Source organism: Rhinatrema bivittatum, chromosome 3, assembly GCF_901001135.1.
Source record: "Rhinatrema bivittatum chromosome 3, aRhiBiv1.1, whole genome shotgun sequence".
NCBI classification, from domain to species: Eukaryota; Metazoa; Chordata; class Amphibia; order Gymnophiona; family Rhinatrematidae; genus Rhinatrema; species Rhinatrema bivittatum.
The window spans coordinates 55,988,560-56,008,496 of NC_042617.1; the positions used below are offsets into that span (position 1 = coordinate 55,988,560).

At 41.7% G+C, this 19,937-nt stretch overlaps 1 protein-coding gene across 1 annotated transcript in view; it reads left to right on the forward strand.

The window, feature by feature from the left end:
* KCNH1 (potassium voltage-gated channel subfamily H member 1) overlaps positions 1-19,937 on the forward strand; it is a 734,951-nt gene that overhangs the window by 282,860 nt on the left and 432,154 nt on the right. Inside the window, exon 11 of the mRNA XM_029593284.1 lies at positions 2,761-3,181. Coding sequence (XP_029449144.1) covers positions 2,761-3,181 — 421 coding nt within the window. The remainder of the gene's footprint in view (positions 1-2,760; positions 3,182-19,937) is intronic.

The following is a 19,937-nucleotide window of genomic DNA, read 5'->3' on the forward strand; positions in this document are numbered from 1 at the left end:
AATGGCATGAAGCTGAACAAATAGAAAAAGGATATTGAAGTGAATTGCTTCTTCACAAATAATTAGGAAAATAATTCTAAGGGCAAAATTAGTTCCAAGTGAAATCTTAAGATTCCTTATTGAAATTGGTTGATCATTTTCAGGTGGCCCAGGTGACAACAACAAACTACTCTCTCCTGCTTTTTTTCAGTTTCCTTACTTTTTATTTACTTTTTTGTGTTCCCCATTACCCTGGACCATAATCAAAAGAAAAAGAAAATCTCAAGTATATCCCAGAGAGGATCTTCAAACTGATTCCACTCTCCTTTTCTTAGTAAAAAGGGATTGTACTGGAATCACAGCCAGGCATCTTTGCGGAATCAACTCTGGATCTGTCAGAGTAATTTTGGGAGAACCTCCCACAGATATAATAATGGAGTATTATGAACAATTATTTCTAGACTGGAGGCTACTGTCTTAACTAAAATAGTATAGTAAATCATAGTGAAAGAGGAGCTATAGATAATCTTAAGAAAATACACTTAAACATAGAAATGTAAAACATATTGGCAGATAAAGACCATATGACCCTTTCTGACCTCCCATCTATATCTCCTGCTCAGCTTTATAGTCCTTCAAATTCATCAGAGATCCTCTGTGCTTGTCCCAAATTTTCTTGATTTCTCATACTGTCCTCATCTCTACCACCTCCACTAGGAGGCTGTCCCATGCATCCACCACCCTTTCTGAAAAGATGTATTTCCTTAGATTGCTCCTGTGTCTACTCCCTTTCACCCTCATCCCATGACTCCTCATTCCAGAGCCTCTTTTTCATTGAAAGAAGCTTGCCCTCTTGTGAATTTATTTCTTGGAAGTATTTAAATGTCTCTATAATATCTCCCCTTTCCCCTCTTTCCTTAGGGTAAACATGTTTATGTCTGTCCCCGTATGCTTAAGTATAAAAAGTTCAAAATTGCCTGCTAGCAATAATTAGAGCAAAGAAAATGCAAAATTTGGATGTAGGGGTATCAGATACAGGGAGGACGATATTCAAAAGCCATTTAGATGGATGACTGAAAAAGTAAATCAGGGACGTTCCTGGGCAGGCAGGAGGGATTTTCTGAAGGAGCAGAGTTAGCCATTAATGAGGCTAACTCTGGTTTTGCCACTGACCTGTTATAGGCGGCTAACTTTAAGATTGCCGGGTATATTCAGTGGTGTGATCACATCGCTGAATATACCATGCTAGTTAGCTGGATAGGTTTATCGGGTTAACTAGCTGAGCAGCTCAGTGGCTGAATATTGGCCCCAGGATACTTAATATTCTCATATAGTGCTATGCTAATAGCTTCAAATCATTTACACCTGACAAGTGTCCAAACAAAAGAATATTATTTGGTAGTTTTCATGGTGCCATATTGGCGTGCCCCAAAACTAGGGTCATAGTATATAAAAACTGCCTCACAGTGATGGAAAATATCCCACAAAAAGAAAACATTTCCTTATGTACAAAAAGACCAACCCAAAAACCTAATCCCAGTTGAAATAAATCAGTCTTGATACTGACCAATGTTTTGATGACGCCAACCTCATTGGAAGCGTAAAATACACCAAATAATTATCTTGAGCCATGCAGCAAGGATGGTCATTATGGTCACAAGCCTGAATCCGAAAGAGAAATTGCAAAATGGAGTGTCTCTGGTAGAGAACCAAATTCAGATACGTCTATAATTATGCAGTTTCTCATTTGGATTTGCTGTTTTAAAAATCTGGTGATGATAACTTCTTTGTTAAGAATTTTAAGAGCTCAGTACTGGAAAGTACTTGTGACTCTGAAGGATTACAGATATCAGTGGATTTAAAACCTAACATTTTGGGTAAAGCAACATTAGTGAGCTTTGTATAAGGACAAGACTGCAAGTAGATGTTGGTGTTATTTATGGCTAAGGGATAAGATGTTTGTTGACCCTAGGATAATAATATACCCTGATTATGCAAGAGCAACCTAGTGACATCTAGTGATTTGATGCAGTCATATAGGCCAGTGTAGTAAAGTGTGTTAATATTATCCATTAATGCACATTAATTAGCTTGTGTAAATGGGCCATGTAACTGACATGCAAATGAGTTTTATGTTAATTTACTAGTGTTAAATTTAATATGTTAAGGCAGGCATTATCATAAAGGCAATTGGATTCAAGGGAATGGTAAACCCTGAAAGCTAGTCGAGAAATGTATTTGTTAGTCCAATAAAATGGTATCACTTTTTAATTATTTGTTGACCTTTATATTCATATATTCAAATGGACTAACACAGTTACCACGCTACGTTAACAAGCTTGTTATACTTTTAGTCAGTTGCTTAAATCCTGGTAATAACTGGGTGCGCATTGCATACCTACTACTTATGTTGATGTACAGGCACTGGGGAAAATGATGTAGATCATTGTTATGAAGTACTACCTCTTTCATGAATTTTTAAACAGCAGCACATGTCAGGTGAGGTTGTATCCATTAAAATGAGCTGCAAAGACGAGCTGATTTACATTCCTGAACAGCATAATCACAGAAACTCATTTATATCTTGACTACAAATAATTTCATTTTCAAAAGAGATGATGGATAAGCTGCATGTATAATAAATTTACAGGCACAGTTTGGTGAGCAGATTCCCATGTCAGCTAGAGTCTCTCTTTTCCTTTTGAGCTTAATTTTCAGCAGACTGTAAATCATGTTGTTTTCCAATACATTCTAATTTTCTTCTCTGCTTCACTTATCTAGGGAATCAGCAGTCTCTTCAGCTCGCTGAAAGTAGTAAGGCTACTCCGGCTGGGCCGTGTTGCTCGGAAGTTGGATCATTACATTGAATATGGAGCAGCTGTTTTGGTCTTGCTGGTGTGCGTTTTTGGTCTGGCAGCCCATTGGTTGGCTTGCATTTGGTACAGCATAGGAGATTACGAAGTCATCAATGAAGACACAAACAGAACTGAGAGCTGGCTCTTTCAGCTGGGGGAATCAATTGGAACCCCTTATCGCTTTAACCTAGGTTCTGGAAAATGGGAAGGTGGGCCCAGCAAAGATTCTGTTTACATCTCCTCGTTGTACTTTACAATGACTAGTCTCACCAGTGTCGGATTCGGCAACATTGCTCCAACGACAGATGGGGAAAAGATCTTTGCTGTTGCCATGATGATGATTGGATGTAAGTAAATACCTCTTTTTTTTTTTCTTTCTTTTGAATATAACAGTTTTTAAAAGCAGCAGGGACAGATGTTGTCGAGCTACATCCACTACATTTTCCCTGTCAGTCATGTTTGGTCCTTGGGCTTTTATGATTCTTTGTCAAGTGCTCTTTGACAGGTCTTTGCGATAATCTGTTGCTGAGCGCTGATTCGGTATGCAATACCCATACTATTAAAGCTCTGCTTTGAAAGCAATTGATCTGAATATTATTCCAAAGAAACCTGCTGTGTTATCCCTTCTTGACTTCACTTTGCAATGCTTTAAGCCAATTCATGTGGCTTGTAAGCCCCTGAGGCAGCTCTTTGAGCGAAACTCGGCCAGAGTCGGGCAAGCTTCAATAAAATCCTGTTTACACCGATCCATCTACTTGTTTTCATTGCTGACAGCCATCTTGGATCGGCTACCAGTTTGCTTTCTTAGATCACAACAGTTTACAAAGTGAAATTCTTCATTATTACTCAACAAAAAAACAGTGCTTGGTTACATAGGTGATATTCATAAACAGGCATTAATATTTATCAAGTGAAATTATCCAGTATGTATTAAAAATTGATCTAGTATTTAAGGCAAAGAGTATGGAAATTAAAATGAAATGATAGTTTTCACATCTTAGAGGGTTGTTTTGGGAATCTTACATTCTCTCGTTTGATTTATTCTTCATGATTCGATTATTATCTTTTGGGATGATCTTTTGAGATATTACTTCTGATTTTTATATGGTTCATCATACTACTTTGCTCAGTCATTTAAGGGATCTGAGACTGACAGAAAGTATTTTACAATGGTTTGAATCATTTTTAACTGGATGTTCTTTTCAGATTAAAAGAGGAGTTAGTTATTCATGGTGGAAGCCCCTAGATTGTAGAGTTCCACAAGCTTGGCATTGTTAGCCTGTCTGTTTAATATTTATTTATTGCCAGTTTGTAAACTCTTGTCGAGCTATGACATTCATTATCAAATCTATGCTGAGGGGGGATATGATAGAGGTCTTTAAAATAATGAGAGGACTAGAACAGGTAGATGTGAATTGGTTATTTACTCTTTCGGATAATGTAAGGACTAGGGGGTACTCCATGAAGTTAGCAAGTAGCACATTTAAAACTAATCGGAGAAATTTCTTTTTTACTCAATGCACAATTAAGCTCTGGAATTTGTTGCCAGAGGATGTGGTTAATGAAGTTAGTGTAGCTGTGTTTAAAAAAAGGTTTGGATAAGTTCTTGGAGGAGAAGTCCATTTACTGCTATTAATCAAGTTGACTTAGGGAGTAGCCACTGCTATTATTGGAATCAGTAGCATGGGATCTACTTAATGTTTGGGTACTTGCCAGGTACTTGTAGCCTGGATTGGCCATTGTTGGAAGCATGATGCTGGGCTTGATGGACCCTTGGTCTGACCCAGTAAGGAAATTTCTTATGTTCTTATGTTGATACATGTGCCTCAGCTAATTCAGAATGCATTTGCTCATTTTGTTGTTGAGTGCGCATACGGAGAGCATGTGACCCTAATTTTAAGAGAATTGAATTGGTTGCCTGTTACTTGGCATATAAAATTTAAAATTGTCACATTTCTTTTTAAGGCCTGAAGAAGAGGAGTACCTGATTATTTTAGATCAGTTTTATCAGAACCTATCCTTAATTGTTCATTGTATGCCTCTTGTCAACATTTTGCCACGGTTTGGCAGACCAACATTAGGGAGCACCCCCTGCATGAGTGATACAGGACTGCAGGACAAGACTGGAGCTGGCCTTCTTCCTAATTAGCCCCCTCCTCTTGCAGGTTAAGCCCTTGGGTTCTGGGGGTCATTAGGACTCCTCCTGGCAAACATCATTGTACTTCTAATACTGGCTGGAAGCTGGGTACAGGTACTGGCTGGGAGCTGGGTACAAATACAGACTGTGCTGGAGACCAGGCTAGAGTTGAGGGCAAGGACCGGAGGCAAGGACAAGTTCTGGCAAAACATACAAGGGACTGGACTGGACAGGGCAAGGCAAGGACAGGACTGGACTAAACAAGGACTGGTCAAGGACTGGTCAAGGACTGGACTAAACAAGGACTAGAGTAGACAAAGACTGGATTTGACAGGCAACAGGAACAAGAAAGCCCAATAGGGCACAAGACTAGGCAAGGTACAGTAACTCTAGTAGGCCCGGAGGTCACAAACCAGGACAGAGAGGGCAGGAGGTCACAGAGCAAGGCAAGGAAGCCTAGTAGGCTACAGAGTAAGACAGAGAGCCAAGCTAGGCCATAGAGCAAGAAAGAGGCCAAGAGAGGCCACAAGGCAAGGCAGAAGGCCTGGGTAGGTGACAAGTCTAGGCAGGAAGCCTAGGTAGGCCACACTTAGGATGTGACATTAAAAGTCATAAAACTTTTTGTCATCTGATGTGAACATAAAGAGCTGGACATCTTCAATCAATAATAGCACTAGTGACTGAGCACCTTGAAGCAAAGTCTTGCTCAGAGGACCAGAGATAAGTAACAATTTTTGTTTTAAGTTGTATTTTAGATTGCATACATAAAATTCTGAAATAAAACTTATGGTATATGAAGAAACTAAATGCAAGATTGATTCCATTTATAGACCTATGATTATAGTATATCAGCACATATGAAAGAACATAATTCATAAGACCAATTTATGTAGTCCAGGTGCTTCTCATATGAGGTCTTCCTAATTTAATTTGGTTATAGTTTGAAATCTTTGGAGCACCTGTGAGTGAGACCATTTATGATACCAGCACGGTTCAGAATTACTTGTGCGTGACCCATTTTTGTTTGTTGATTTTCATTAGTTATTTTTCCACCTATTTTTGTTCACAGTTTTTAAATTATCACTGCACACACACTAATAAAACCGCACAAACACAAAAAACAATTGTACAAATGGCAGAGAAATGAGCAGAATCAGGACTATCTCAGGGTTAAATGGTACTCTGGGCAGTTGTCTCTTGGGGGACGGAGGTACCCCCTCCGATTACATGGCCAGTCAGTTCCCCTGTGATGGGGTAGACAGTGATGGCAGCATTTAATTTAAATTTTTAAATCTGTAAGCCACCTTTCTTGATTGTAAACCAAATCAAAGTGGTGCACAAAGTAGCAAAAACATAAAGTAATTCCAATATACTATACAACATGCATAACAAACAACACAAAAATCAGACTAGCTTGATAAACTCAGTCATGTCTTGCCTACCCCTTCTGATTTTCCTCTGCACAGCTTGTCCAATTGCTTGCACACTTGTTTTACACATTTAAAAAATAGAGCCATAATGCTTTGTGACTATAACTATCATTATAAAGTAGATTTTCTTCTGGAAATTGGTAGTATCTATGTTCCTTCTAATAACATAGGGATCCATGCACTAAAACGGGCGCTAAAAATGTTTGCATGTGAGAGTTAAAAATGCTAAAAGCCTACTTAATGCACTGAAGTTTCATTCATATCTGCAAAAAATGTCTGCATATTTCACACATGCTATTAAAGTGCATGACAATCCCCCAAAATGCAGTATACATGTGGTCTATGTCAAAAGCCAACATCCTAATCTGCCCATTCATTTTGGGCCAGCTAGCAGAGGTGATTTATACTTAAAACCCCTCTGCATAACCAAAAGACACATCCTCTGAAAGATCCCACACCACTTCACATCCTGCCCTACGTCACATTCCCCTGCAGCCTTCTGGTACTAGATCCAAGATACCCATGGCTCAAAGAACTACCTCCCCAAGAAGTTCAGAGCTTCCCCCATGAAGGCCAAATTCGCCCCACCCTGCATGAAGGCCCTAACCCCTCAAATCCCTCCAAAATGCATTTCTACAATTTCAGAGGATTCAGAGTCCCGATCTTCACCGACTGGAGGGATGTGAAAGCTTTCCTGCTGGCACAGCTCCAGCTACCAAATGACACAGCTAGCAGGCACTTCATAGTGGCTTTGGAGGAAAGGGCCAGTCTTAATTGAGGGGATGAAATCCCCTCTGCTTATCAGCGCAATATGAGAGGACCAGTTAGCATAGGGGATTTCGCAAAGTTACATATACATGAAAATATAGCAGCTGGTCAGAATTAGGTGTTAAATGTTAGGCCTCAGCAAGTGTGTATGAAATAGCCCATGGAAGATAGCATACCACATTATTTAGCCCATGTCCACTAGAATTTAAAATTGCATCTGACTTTCCTTCATTTGCATGTGTGTACATGCTTATTTTGGCTCATATATACTAAACTCTACTCATGCCAGTTTAATGCACATGCTAGTGGACAGCACACTATTTCTAGCAGCCAGGGATGGGAACTTTCAAACCGGCGTGTGTGCGCACACATGTGTGCACATATGTCGGCCCATGCCCAGGTACGTGGCCATTTTATAACATGCGCAAGTCTGTTATAAAATAGCTTGGCTGCACGCATAAGTGCACCGAATTTCAAGTGAGCACATGCATGTGTGTGCAAATCCTGCCTCTACCACGTAAATTGGAAGATTTTAAAAGGGTCGCGTGCCGATGTCATTCCCAGCGTACCAGTTCGACCCTAGTTTGGCCAGTTAAGGAAGAGTTCCTCCAACCCCCCTAGTTTAATAACCTTCACTTCCCTCCATTAGCCCTGACCCTTAAAATCCCTCAGATCTGCCTAGTTTTCTTTCTTTTTTAACTTGCATGGCATCCATAGCAGAAGTAAAGTTCCGCAGTAGGGGACCTTGGTGCACGCTGAGTAGCATAATTATTTACGCGTACATCTTACGTTCATGCTCCGAAATGCCCAAGCCCTATCCAGTCCATGCCCATGCTCTGCCTTTTTTTTGAAAACTTATGAGATATGCACGCTCCCTCGGCTTTTAAAATCCGCTCGGTGCGTGCAAAGCCCGACTTCTTCGTGTGTCCCCTAACTAATGATCGCATCTGGCTTTTAAAATTCACCTCTTACCATATATACTCATGTATAAGTCGAAAACGTTTATCCCCAAAACCGGTCCTTAAAATCGCGGTTGACTTATCCACGGGTCAATCCACATATTGCCGGTACCGTAATTCAAGATGCATGAGTGAATCATTCGCAAGCTCCTTCTCCCGATTCCTTAACTCACCTGCTGCTATAAGGACAATGACAGCATTTGCAGTTGCGCAGGCACATCCTCCCCCCTCCCAAGCCAGGGTCTGATTGGTGCACTTAGAGCCACGTCGTTCAAAGTGCGCCATGGGACTCAGCGGGGGAGGAGGGAGGACATGCCTAAGCGACCGCAAGTTCGTCATTGTCCTCATAGCAGCAGCAAGCATTCGAGTTAAGGAAGCCGGAGGGGTTGCGGGAGAGAAGCAGTCCTACTGCTACACTGGGTCACTGTGGGGAAGGAGGAAGGGCGTTCCTGAGCAAATGCAAGTGCCCTCTTGTCTAGATAGCAGCGGGTGAGTTAAGGAGGGGGGAAGGATTCAAACAGGAGGATCAGCCTTTTGGGAGGGAGGGAAGGAATCAAAGAGGGGGGGCAGCCATGGGAGGGGGGAGGGAAGGATTGAAACGGGGGGGGGGGGGGGGGCAGCCATGGTGGAGGGAAGGGAAGGATTCAGACAGCAGAGACAGCCATGGGGGAGGGAGGGAAGGATTGAAACTGGGGGGGGTGGGGGTGGCAGCCATAGTGGAGGGAAGGGAAGGATTTACACAGGAGGGGGCAGCCATGAGGGAGGGAAGGAAGGATTCTAACAGCAGGGACAGACATGGGGGAGGGAGGGAAGGATTGAAAGGGGGGGGGGGCAGCCATGGTGGAGGGAAGGAAGGATTCTGATAGCAGGGACAGCCATTAGAATAATGACATCGTATCCTCAGGAAAATGAGCGCTGAGAAGAAAAAGAGAGCATCTTACACCGCATTGCTGAATCTGAAGGTTATAGAGCATGCAGAGGAAGCCAATAATTGTATAGCTGGAAGAGAATTTGACATTAGTGAAAAACTCGTCAGAGATTGGAGAAAAAATACAGAAAAGCTGCTAGAAATGCCAAAGTCAAAGAAAGCCTTATGTTTCAAAATTGCACCTTTTGAAGGAATGGAAAAGGATTTGAATGACTAGATGATGGAATGCAGACAGAATGTCTACATTGTGACTTGCTCAAGTATTAGGATTCATGCTCTTCAAACGGCAAAAGAAGAAAAATATTCAGTGACCGAAGTCTGAAAGAATTCACAGCATTGTCTGGTTGGTGTTTGCGGTGCCTTCGTCAGTGCACAAAGATTTCACAGAAACTGCTTACAGAACTTGATGAAAACATCTGTTCATTCTACAAATTCATTATTCAACAGAGACTAAAGAATCATTTCAGTATGAATAAAATTGATAATATGGATGAAACATTAATGACATTTGATATGCCTGGCAATTGCACTGTAGCTGGTGTTGGTGAGAAGACCATACTTGTAAAAACAACTGGTCATGAAAAGACCTATTTCACGGTGGTCCTGTCTTGCCTGGCAGATGGCACAAAACTGCGTCTGGTGGTAATATTCAGGAGGAAAATGATGCCTAAAAATCTAAAAATTCCAGCAGGCATAACTGTTTGGATTCATCCTAAAGGCTGGATGGATGAGGAGGGAACAAAATGGTGGCTGTACGGTGTGTGGGGTAGGCGACCAGGCACGGGGCTAAGAAAACGACTGTCACTATTGGTGTGGGATATGTTCTGCACACATATAACAGAGGATGTGAAGGTTGATGCAAAGAAAATGGCGATCATGTTAGCAGTGATTCCAGGAGGTCTGACATCCATGCTCCAGCCATTAGATGTCTGTCTCAATAAGCCTTTCAGGGACAAATTGCGGCATACGTGGCAACAATGGATGTGCTCTGGTCAAGCAAAGATAACAAAAGGAAAGAACCTGATGAAACCAGACATTGATTTGGTTGCAAATGGGTAAAGGATGCCTGGGAGTCAATTCCACCAGAAACGGTCAAGAAGTCATTCCTGAATTGCAACATTAGCAATGCTATAGATGGATCAGAAGATGATGCCATCTACGAAGACAAAGACGAATCAGCATCGGATGATGATTCAACAGATGGAGACAGCGGAGACAACATTTATGCTGATGGCATCACCAAAGAACAGTTTGGACATTCCGATAATGAAGAATCAGACTTGGAAGGATTTGAATAAAAGAAAAGTATTCAAACAGCAGGGACAGCCATGGGGGAGGGAGGCAAGGATTCATAAAGCAGGGACATTTTCTTGTTGTTAAATGATAATGTTTCTTAGGAGACACTTTATTCTGCTTTTAACAAATAAATAAAAGCAATTTTCTTAAGTTATCGGTTTGTTTCTTCGTATGATTTCACCATTTCATTAGGCCCCCTAGGTTTCACCCTTGACTTACCGTATCCACGGGTGACAGATAATTCTTGATTTGGGGGCCCAAAAAATACCCTCGACTTATACATGAGATAAACTTGTACATGAGTATATATGGTAGTGTGCATATTAAACTTTAGTACGTAGGCCCTGTAATGTACCAGATTTTCAAGCATTGTCTCTTATTTTGTGCCCATGAAGAAAACCGTAAAAATATTAGGACCAGGTACTCTCTAAATGACAACAAAATTGGCCTCCTCTTCATCCCTATTGAACCTGTTGCTCTGGATGGCTAGGATACAAAATTCATTGTAATTGACTTTAAATAAAAAAAAATATGACATTTCATTTTCACTTTTATGCTAACTCCATGTACTAATTCTAATGCAACACTTCCCATGTGTAAATCTTTCCTTTTAGGTATGGTGCTTTCTTTTTAAATAACAATCCAATTAGAAAGTAAAAATGGTGCACACCTGTAATGGCACAAATAATATAGCACTTAGTGGGAGCCCGCTTGGTCTTGGTTGGCACATGCTGATTTTGTAGCATGCCACTGACAGATATAAAAGTAATTGATTACACTTTTTTCCATGCATATAAATGAAGACATTTTTACAACCTGGCAAACACTTTTAAAGTAATTTATGGCTCACATCTAGTGCTCCGTTTAGCGTTGGCCTTTCTGAAACATCATGCTGTGCAAAAGTGGAAGTTTTCTTAGAGCAGTGGAATATAGGAATATGTGGTCACAAAAGGTTTCAGACTTATTCAGATAAACCATTCTCTTCATTTCTAACAATAACCAACATAAAAGCTTGATTCCTTTCTAATGGTCTTTTTTGCCTGGGAAACATTTTGATCAGAATTGCAATGTTCAAATATTTTGGGGGGGTTAAAAAAGAAGCAGAGAATATGATGGCAGATAAGGGCTATTACTCATTTATTCTACTAAATTTCATCTGTGGTGCAATTCCTTGAAAACCGGGTGACCTCTGACTTTCTCTTCACATCTTCACCCCTAGGGATCCTCTGCTTACCCCCCTGCTTTCTTGAATTATATTACTGGTTGAAAGTGTTGTAGTAATAATTTTTCTCTATGTTAACCTAAGTTATTGAACAAAATCAGCTTAAGATTTAACATCTTCATGATGCTATCCATTATAAGGCTCCTTTGTGTGACAAGGTGCCCCAGAAAAATAAGTAAAAGGCATTACCTGGTGAGGGCCCATTGGGGAACTGCAGAACGCGTTCTGTCTCCCAGGCTGGCAGAAATGCAAGCCAATACAGGGCAGAAGCAGCAAGCACCACCATGCTGCAAATGGGCAGCATGGACCTTTTTTTGTGGAAAATGGGCCCCCCGAAGCTTGATGGCAGCCTCGGGCTGAGGGGGGGGGGGGCTGTGGGAGTGTGGTCTCTGCTTCCCGCGGTCCCGGCGAGGTTCTGACGCAGGCGATCAGCTGAGAGGGGATGGAGCAAGCCAGAGACTGTAGCGGCAGGAGTGGGGGCCATTGCGATGCCGCGTTTTTTAAATAAACCAAATGATCGATGCTCTGGGGCCTTGGGGAAGCTTCCGGAGCTGTGGAAAGCACAGGCCAGGCCCAGAAGCGATGTGATTTCCAAGATTGTGGCAAAGTGAAGAGGCAGTAAATAATTAAAAATAAAGAAAATGAGAGCTTAAAAAAAATTTAAACAACCCCCCGATTCAAGGTTTGGGGGCATGTAAGGAGACCCTCAGGAAAGTTTGTGAGCCTCGGAACAACCTTGCCTATGGCAACAATAATTTGCATAAAACCATTACAATTAAAGCAAAATAAAATTAATATCAGACACACCAAAGAAGATCCTAAGAACATGAACCAAAACCACAAACCCAAGTTTCAGGGGTGAAGAATTGGTTAAAAAATGTGAACTACCCTTAGTCTACTTAAAGTAGATAAAACAGAGTAAAGTTGTTAAAATAAGCAATGGGAATACAAAAACAAGGCTTGCAGATGCTGATTGAACCCATTCTGTGACTTAAAGTTAAAACAAGACCTCAAAAGGAGCCGTGGTGTAGGGAACAGTATTTGGCTCTAAAACTGGGATATGACAAACCTGGCTCTGATCCGAACCATTTGTAATGATCTGATCCGGGGTTTCCCCAATGGGCCCAGTTAGAGTAGCACCATACAGGATTACAAACAGCTTAGTACTATCCGAAGGAAGCCGAAGCTAGGACAATGAAGATGGTTTGGGTGTGAGGCGCTCTATGGACAGCTCTATGGGCTAAAAGCACATTTTTAGACAAAAAGAAACAGCTCTAAATTTTTCACAGGTGCCAGTTGGGTGAATAAAGAGTTCAGCTATCCAAAGCTAACACGTTAAAACTTTGACTCTAGGGATCACTGTAAAAGAGTTGCTGATATTGCAACATTTGCATACAGTGCCTCAGTTATAGAACTAGTACAGAAGGTGCTGAGAGACTAAGAGCAGACTGACCTCAGCTCAGCTGAACACTGAAAGTGACTAAAAGTGATGAAATGTAGCAAACGTCATTGAGAGAACATACTAGGAACACCGATTCTATGAATGGGATACTGTGAAAAAGATCACTTGGATTAGTTTGCACTGATATAAAGCGGTACCAGCTAGGTAAGTGTCAGGGAGACTTAGATAATTTTACAAGAGCTGGTGCCACGGGCTGGTAAAGACCAGCATAATTAAGGAGATGATTTCCTGAGAGAGAGTGTAAGAAGAGTGTGTTGTTAACTCTGAAGTCACTCAATGAATTAATCCCCTAAATTGATCAAGGCCTGGAGAAGGTGATGGAAGCCTAAGAATAATCCAAGTCTCACTTGAGTCTGTAGAGTACCGCAGATTCAGTACATATTTAATATTAAAAAAATACATATATCCTTGTGTTTTTTGAATGGCAAATCAGAACAGGGAAGAATTAATTATCTCTTATTATTTTCATGACTGGTTAGATACCAGGAAGTACAAGTCTTCAAGATTGACATTACAGGGAACACTGCTGAGAATTTTGGAAGTGTGCACTCTAAAAGACATTAAATAAGCTCAGGTAAAAAAGCAAGACAAGACACACATACATTCAGTGCGAATTATTCAATAAAAATATTATTAAAAAAACCCGAAAGAAAAACAAAAGGAAAAACAAACGAAGAAGAATGGAGAAAGAAACATTTAAGTAAACACATACTTACCATAGAAGACTTCATAAAGGAATGCCGGAACCCTGAAATATAAAGATGGCACAAAGGATCACAATCCTTATATACCTTATTTATGTATTAGTACACATCTTTTATAAAAGTTATTATAGCAAAAGTTAAAAATGTAAAAATATGGTAACTTTTAAACAAGCGCTTGGGCGCACATGTGCACACATTTGTCTACCCACACCAAGGGACGCGGCCATTTTATAACATGCACGCGTACGTGCGCGCAGGTTCTAAAATAGCCTAAACAGGCGCATGTGCGCACAATTATATGTGGACACGTGCCTGTGTGCGCAAATGCCACTTCTACTGCACAAGTTGGAAGATTTTAAAAGAAACGTGCACCAATGACATTACCAGTTTTACCAGTTCATTCCCAGTTCACCCAGGTAAGGAACAGGGACTTCCAAACCCTCCTAGTTTAATTGCCTCTCTTCTCCCCTGTTAGCCTCGACCCTTCCAAACCTGCCGATCTGTCTCTTTATCTTTATTTTACTACTTACACGTCCTCCATAACAGAAGTAAAGTCACGTGGCAGGGGATTTAAAGTTGAAATCCAGGAATGCCTGTGCCCTGCCCAGACCACGTTCATGCCCCTCACTCCTTTTTTGGAACTTGTCATTTGTGCGCACAGCGGGAGTTAACACGCGTACTGGAGCAGCTTTTAAAATGCACTCAGTGCGCGCTGGCCCAGCATATTCACATATCTCCTGGTTTTGGCACACGTTAGGCTTTTAAAATTCACCCTTTATGTACTTTCCTGATACAATACTGTTATAATCAGCATAGGTAACAAAGGACCGGTTCTAAGACAAAAGCAAAAGAGAGAAGAATATTAATATTGGCTAAAATTGCATTATAGCATATAATATTTTGATGGTTATTAACTTTGATGGACTGATAAGTAAATTGTCTATGAAGAAAGGAAAAAGGATACAAGTATATCATTTTGTTATATTCTATTGCCCTTTCCCTTTTTTACTCCTGTTTCCCCTCCCAGTCACCCGGAGAGCTAAATTGAGTGGGTTTCAGGCCCTAAATACTGATACTCAATTGGGAAGGGGGATTTCGGAGGAAGTGACGTCGCTCCTCATGTGAGCTGCTTAACCTCTTGTGCTCCGATTTCCCTGGACTTAAATAGCGCTGAAAACGAGTAAAGAGCCTGCAAATTGCACGTTGCGCTAGCTAAACCTCCCTGGCAGCTAGAGCAGATGTCGGCGAAACGAAATCCACTGACCTCCGCAAATTTTTCTACTCCAAGGGTGGTGATGAGCCAGAGGACGCGCGGCCCAAAATGGCACCTGAGGAAACTATAGAAGAAACGGAGGAGGCTGACGACGACCCGAGCGAGGCTCCTCAGCGATTTCTCCACCCGGGCAGCGATGAGGAAGTGGTTTTGCGAGTTGAGGCAAGACCTAAAAAACTACAAAACGGGAAGGGGGATTTCACTTGAACCCCTCACAGTTTAATATCTGGGTTCCCCATCTATTTCCATTGGCCACAAGACACAATAGCGGCTGGGTAAGCCTCCCATGAGAGTGGTTTACATTTGCTTTACTTAAGACAAAGCCATCCTTTAAAACAGGCAGTGGTACATTCCAGTACTCCCCTACACTGATTTTGAGCCTTTCCAGCAGGGTGTTTCTAGTTGTAGGAATAATCTAATTAGGGAAAAGTAGATGTAAAGAGTCTTTCTTTAGTATATAGAGAAGAGAGAAAAGTCAGGCAACCCTCAGGTAACCCTAGACCAAAGGAGCATGGGAGTCCCATTTACTAACTTGAGAAGTGAGCTCATTGACGTGCTGAGATCACCAGGACATGGGGGATCTCTGTGTACCTTCTAGGTTGGAAATAGCATTCCTGATCTGCCAGTAATCATGAGGAAGTGGGCTGAAGAGGCTGAAGAGGTTAGGGCTGTTCAGCTTGGAGAAGAGACAGCTGAGGGGGGATATGATAGAGGTCTTTAAGATCATGAGAGGTCTTGAACGAGTAGATGTGACTCGGTTATTTTCACTTTTGAATAATAGAAGGACTAGGGGGCATTCCATGAAGTTAGCAAGTAGCACATTTAAGACTAATCAGAGAAAATTCTTTTTCACTCAACGCACAATAAAGCTCTGGAATTTGTTGCCAGAGGATGTGGTTAGTGCAGTTAGTGTAGCTGGGTTCAAAAAAGGTTTGGATAAATTCTTGGAGGAGAAGTCCATTAATGGCTATTAATCAATTTTACTTAGGGAATAGCCACTGCTATTAATTGCATCAGTACATGGGATCTTCTTAGTGTTTGGGTAATTGCTAGGTTCTTGTGGCCTGGTTTTTGGCCTCTGTTGGAAACAGGATGCTGGCCTTGATGGACTCTTAGTCTGACCCAGCATGGCAATTTCTTATGTTCTTATGTGTTAGGAGAGGAATACTTTATTGGTGGCCATGTAATGATCAACCACTTGATCTAAGTGGGCTGGAAATAAGTGGATAGGGGTAGATTTTATAACATGCGTGTCCATGTGTGCGTGGCCCCCGGTCGAATTTTGTAAGAGTACGCAGAAGCAATTTACGCTTCCCTGGGACAGCGTACCATGGCGCTGTCCCGGCCTGCCCCGCCCCTCCCCGCCCCCCCCCAGCCCGCCTCTTTGAAGAGGCCTGGCACATGTGCATGTACCAGGGTTTACGCGCGTGGCCGGGCCTCTTTGAAAATTTGCGTGCAGGCCTTTGAAAATCCGGCCTATAGTGTTCTGTGCAGGCAAGATAGTTTTTCGTACTTGTTTGGAATACAAGTTGTCACAAGAGACCGAGACTGTGATCAGCCCTGTTGTCTCGCTATCACTGAGATGCAGAAGGAACTTTCTAGTGGATAGAAATAAATAGACTGTTGTAAATAATTGCTGACTGTCACTGGGAGCACCAAGCACTGTGGGAGAAAGAATACATTAGTCCTCCCCACCAGAAGATGTTGAAAATTAATTCTTCCCCTCAATTGACAGAAACCCCTGTGCCTGCCTCTTGCTTAGAATAAGCAGGGCTGCATCGTGAACAAAGATATTTATGTGTATTAGCTCTTCTTGTTCTTTAGGATGTGTTTCTAGCTCTATACCAAGTGGCTGGGAATACGAAGGGGCTTTTTTTCAACAGATTTTTGGATTAAAACCAAAATAATTGGAGCTTATGAACCGGGGGCGGGGGTGGCCTAACAAATAAAAAAAACCACCTAGACCATCCCTCGCTGCCTTGGATTATCAACATCACAGGCCAAAGAGCAGTCCAACTCTCATTATAGGAGTATTTGTAGAGAGGTCATTGTTTTTATTAGCTAACTTGTTTTCAAGATCCTCGGGTGTGAATTGAAGCTATAATGCTTGCAAGGTAAAAAGCAAAGTACCTGAGATATAAGACTGTTGAACATGAAAATGTACAGTAAAATCCAAATCAGTCTAAGTAATTTGTTGAGGCAGCTAATATGAAGAGAAAATGCATAGAAAATGGATAATTAGGTAAAACTAATGAACATGCTTGCAATACTAGATTTCAGTAGATTAATGATACCATATCACTGCAAAAAGCTAGAGGCTATGTTAATCATAGATGTGGGACGTTTATGGTGTATCAGGCAGATCATTAAACCCAAATATCAGAAAAGCATAAGGAACATATGGCAAAAAATATTATTAACTCTAGCACTTGGGTCTTCCTTCAGAATGTACTGGAGGCGTCTTTTTAACACAACAAAAGAAAAGCAGTGACAAAAATATAATCTGTTCTGGTCTTTCTAAAATTGTTTTTCTCTGTAGTCAATGACTGAAAAAAACCCCCACAAAAGTAGGGAGGGTAATTTTATAACGGCCCATGTAGGCCTGAAGTCTGCATATACTTTGTAGGGCGTGGACCACAGCGTAAATTTTCGAAGTGGTTGTACATGCGTGCACCTTGGCGTGGAGTAAGCGCACACATCTGCACCCGTGTTAATGGTTTCCCTACTATACCTCCACTTTGGGAAATGCCTTTTTGCAGGATGCATCAGAGTAGGCGCGAAATCGTTTCTGTGTGCAACTCCAAGAGTCATTTTTAAAAAAGCCCATTTATGTGTGTAAAACCGCATTTTATACGTATATGTTTTTGAAAACTACCCCAAAGTAAATAAGAAAGCTAGAGCCGCTGAAGAGGAAATGTGACTTTTTCCCAGCATTCATTCCAGGGACTCTTCCATCAGTTGCATCATCAGAGCACACCTGTGGCCTCCTCAGGTCACAGAAGCTAAAAACACGCTATTTTTGATTTTCTGCTGGAGTGCTTGAGGCTGACGGAAGTCTTGACGCTTCTTAAGTCTCTTCTTCAACCTTGCAGTGTCCTTTGCTGTTGTTTTGCTGATGGCTGTCCGTCTGCCTGAACTAACAGAGCTATTGTTAGCTTCTGAGGGTTCATTTCACTTTCCCAGATGCAATTTTTCTTGGCTTGTTTAGGATTCTTAGTTATGCACTCCTTTTTACATTATGGCCTTCAAAATCATTTTTTATACGTTAATTCCTAATGCATGTATGTCTATGGATATGTAAGGTTCTTTGGAGTTACAGCAATCTTACATAGTAGCAGGTCAACATAGAAAGTTAGGATGAAGGGAAAGCAAAGGTCTGTGAGATTGAGCTTCTTCTGCAGCCCCTTGCAGCCCTTCATGGTAGCCTGGGAAAGACAATAAAACCCATCAAACCCCCCCCCAAAATTGTCTTGCAGACAGTTTTTGTCTCCCAGAGCCGAAATTGTCTCCATGTCTCAAGAATGCCATCTCCTTGCATCTGTAATCTCAGTAGATTATCGGCTTCACTATCCTTTTCGGTTTCAGCACCAGTAGCAGCAATATCCCAGAGTCTGGCAAGGAAAGAAAATTGAAGAGCTGCGGTTGAAAATAAAATTACAATCCCACCAGGAAAAGAGAAACAATAAAAATCAGATTTTCCCAGTTCCCCAGTTTTCATGACAAAATGCTTTGTTCACATCAGGATACATTTTCACAAGGGCGTATTACTTCAAAGGTGTGCATGTACTTTTCAGCCTGCACTCACCCAGCCGATTTTCAAATTCATGCCTTTTTTTTTTTTTTTTTTAATTTGGCAAAAATTGTGCGCATTGTGAAAGTGGCCACATACTTTCAGGCAACTAAAACTCCTCTTATAAAGATTTGGCTGCTATAGTGGCAGATGCTATAGTGGCAGATGTCTTTCTATTAGGAACATAGATCCAGACAGGGACCAGTGCAGTCAAAATATCAACATTTTGTTTACGTGCAGGAGGTAAAAGTTTAGCATGCGCACTAAAAAGCCACTAGTGCCCGACGCACGCATTAATTAAGGGATGCATGAATAAGTCAGGCTTGCGCGCGCCAAGTGGATATTAAAAGCCGCCAAGATACACGCGCATTCCTGCAACACACACATTTCATAAGTTTTCAAAAAGGGTCTGGGCGGGGCTTGGACATTTTGGAGTGTGAACCAGGGATGTGTGCATAAATATTTACATGCCCTGGCACGTGCCGAGGTCCCCTGCCCGTAACTTTACTTCTGCTATGGATGATGTGAAAGTTAAAAATTAAAGAAAACCAGGCAGATCTGTGGGGGTTTAAGGGTTGGGGCTGACTGGGGGGAGTGAAGGGGGGGTTGGGGGACCTATCTCTTAACTGGGTGAACTGGGGACAAACTGGTAAAACTAGGACTGGCGTCGGTGCACACTCTGTTTATATTCCCCTGATTTATGCAGGAGATGCGGGATTTGTGTGCACACGTGCGCGTCCACTTAAAATTTGTTGCACATGCATGCACGGCCAGGCTATTTTCTAACATGCGCGCATATGTTAAAAAATGGCTGCGTCCCTAGGCTCCGGCCTAGGGACGCAGCCATCATAGGAGGTAATTTTCAAAGGAGTTACAAGCGTGAATGTTTCATATTATCCTAGCAATTTTAAAAGCCCATGTATGTGCTTAAATAGATGAATTTTAAGACCCTCGCGCGGGCGCACATGTGCTCATGTATGCTGGCCTGCGCCAATGGATGCGGGCATTTTATAACATACGCGCCCATATGCACGTCAGATGTAAAACCAGCTGTACGCGCATACACGTGCGCTCAATTTTATATAGACATGCACATGTGTGTGGGAATGCCACATCTAACGTGTAAGTGGGGAG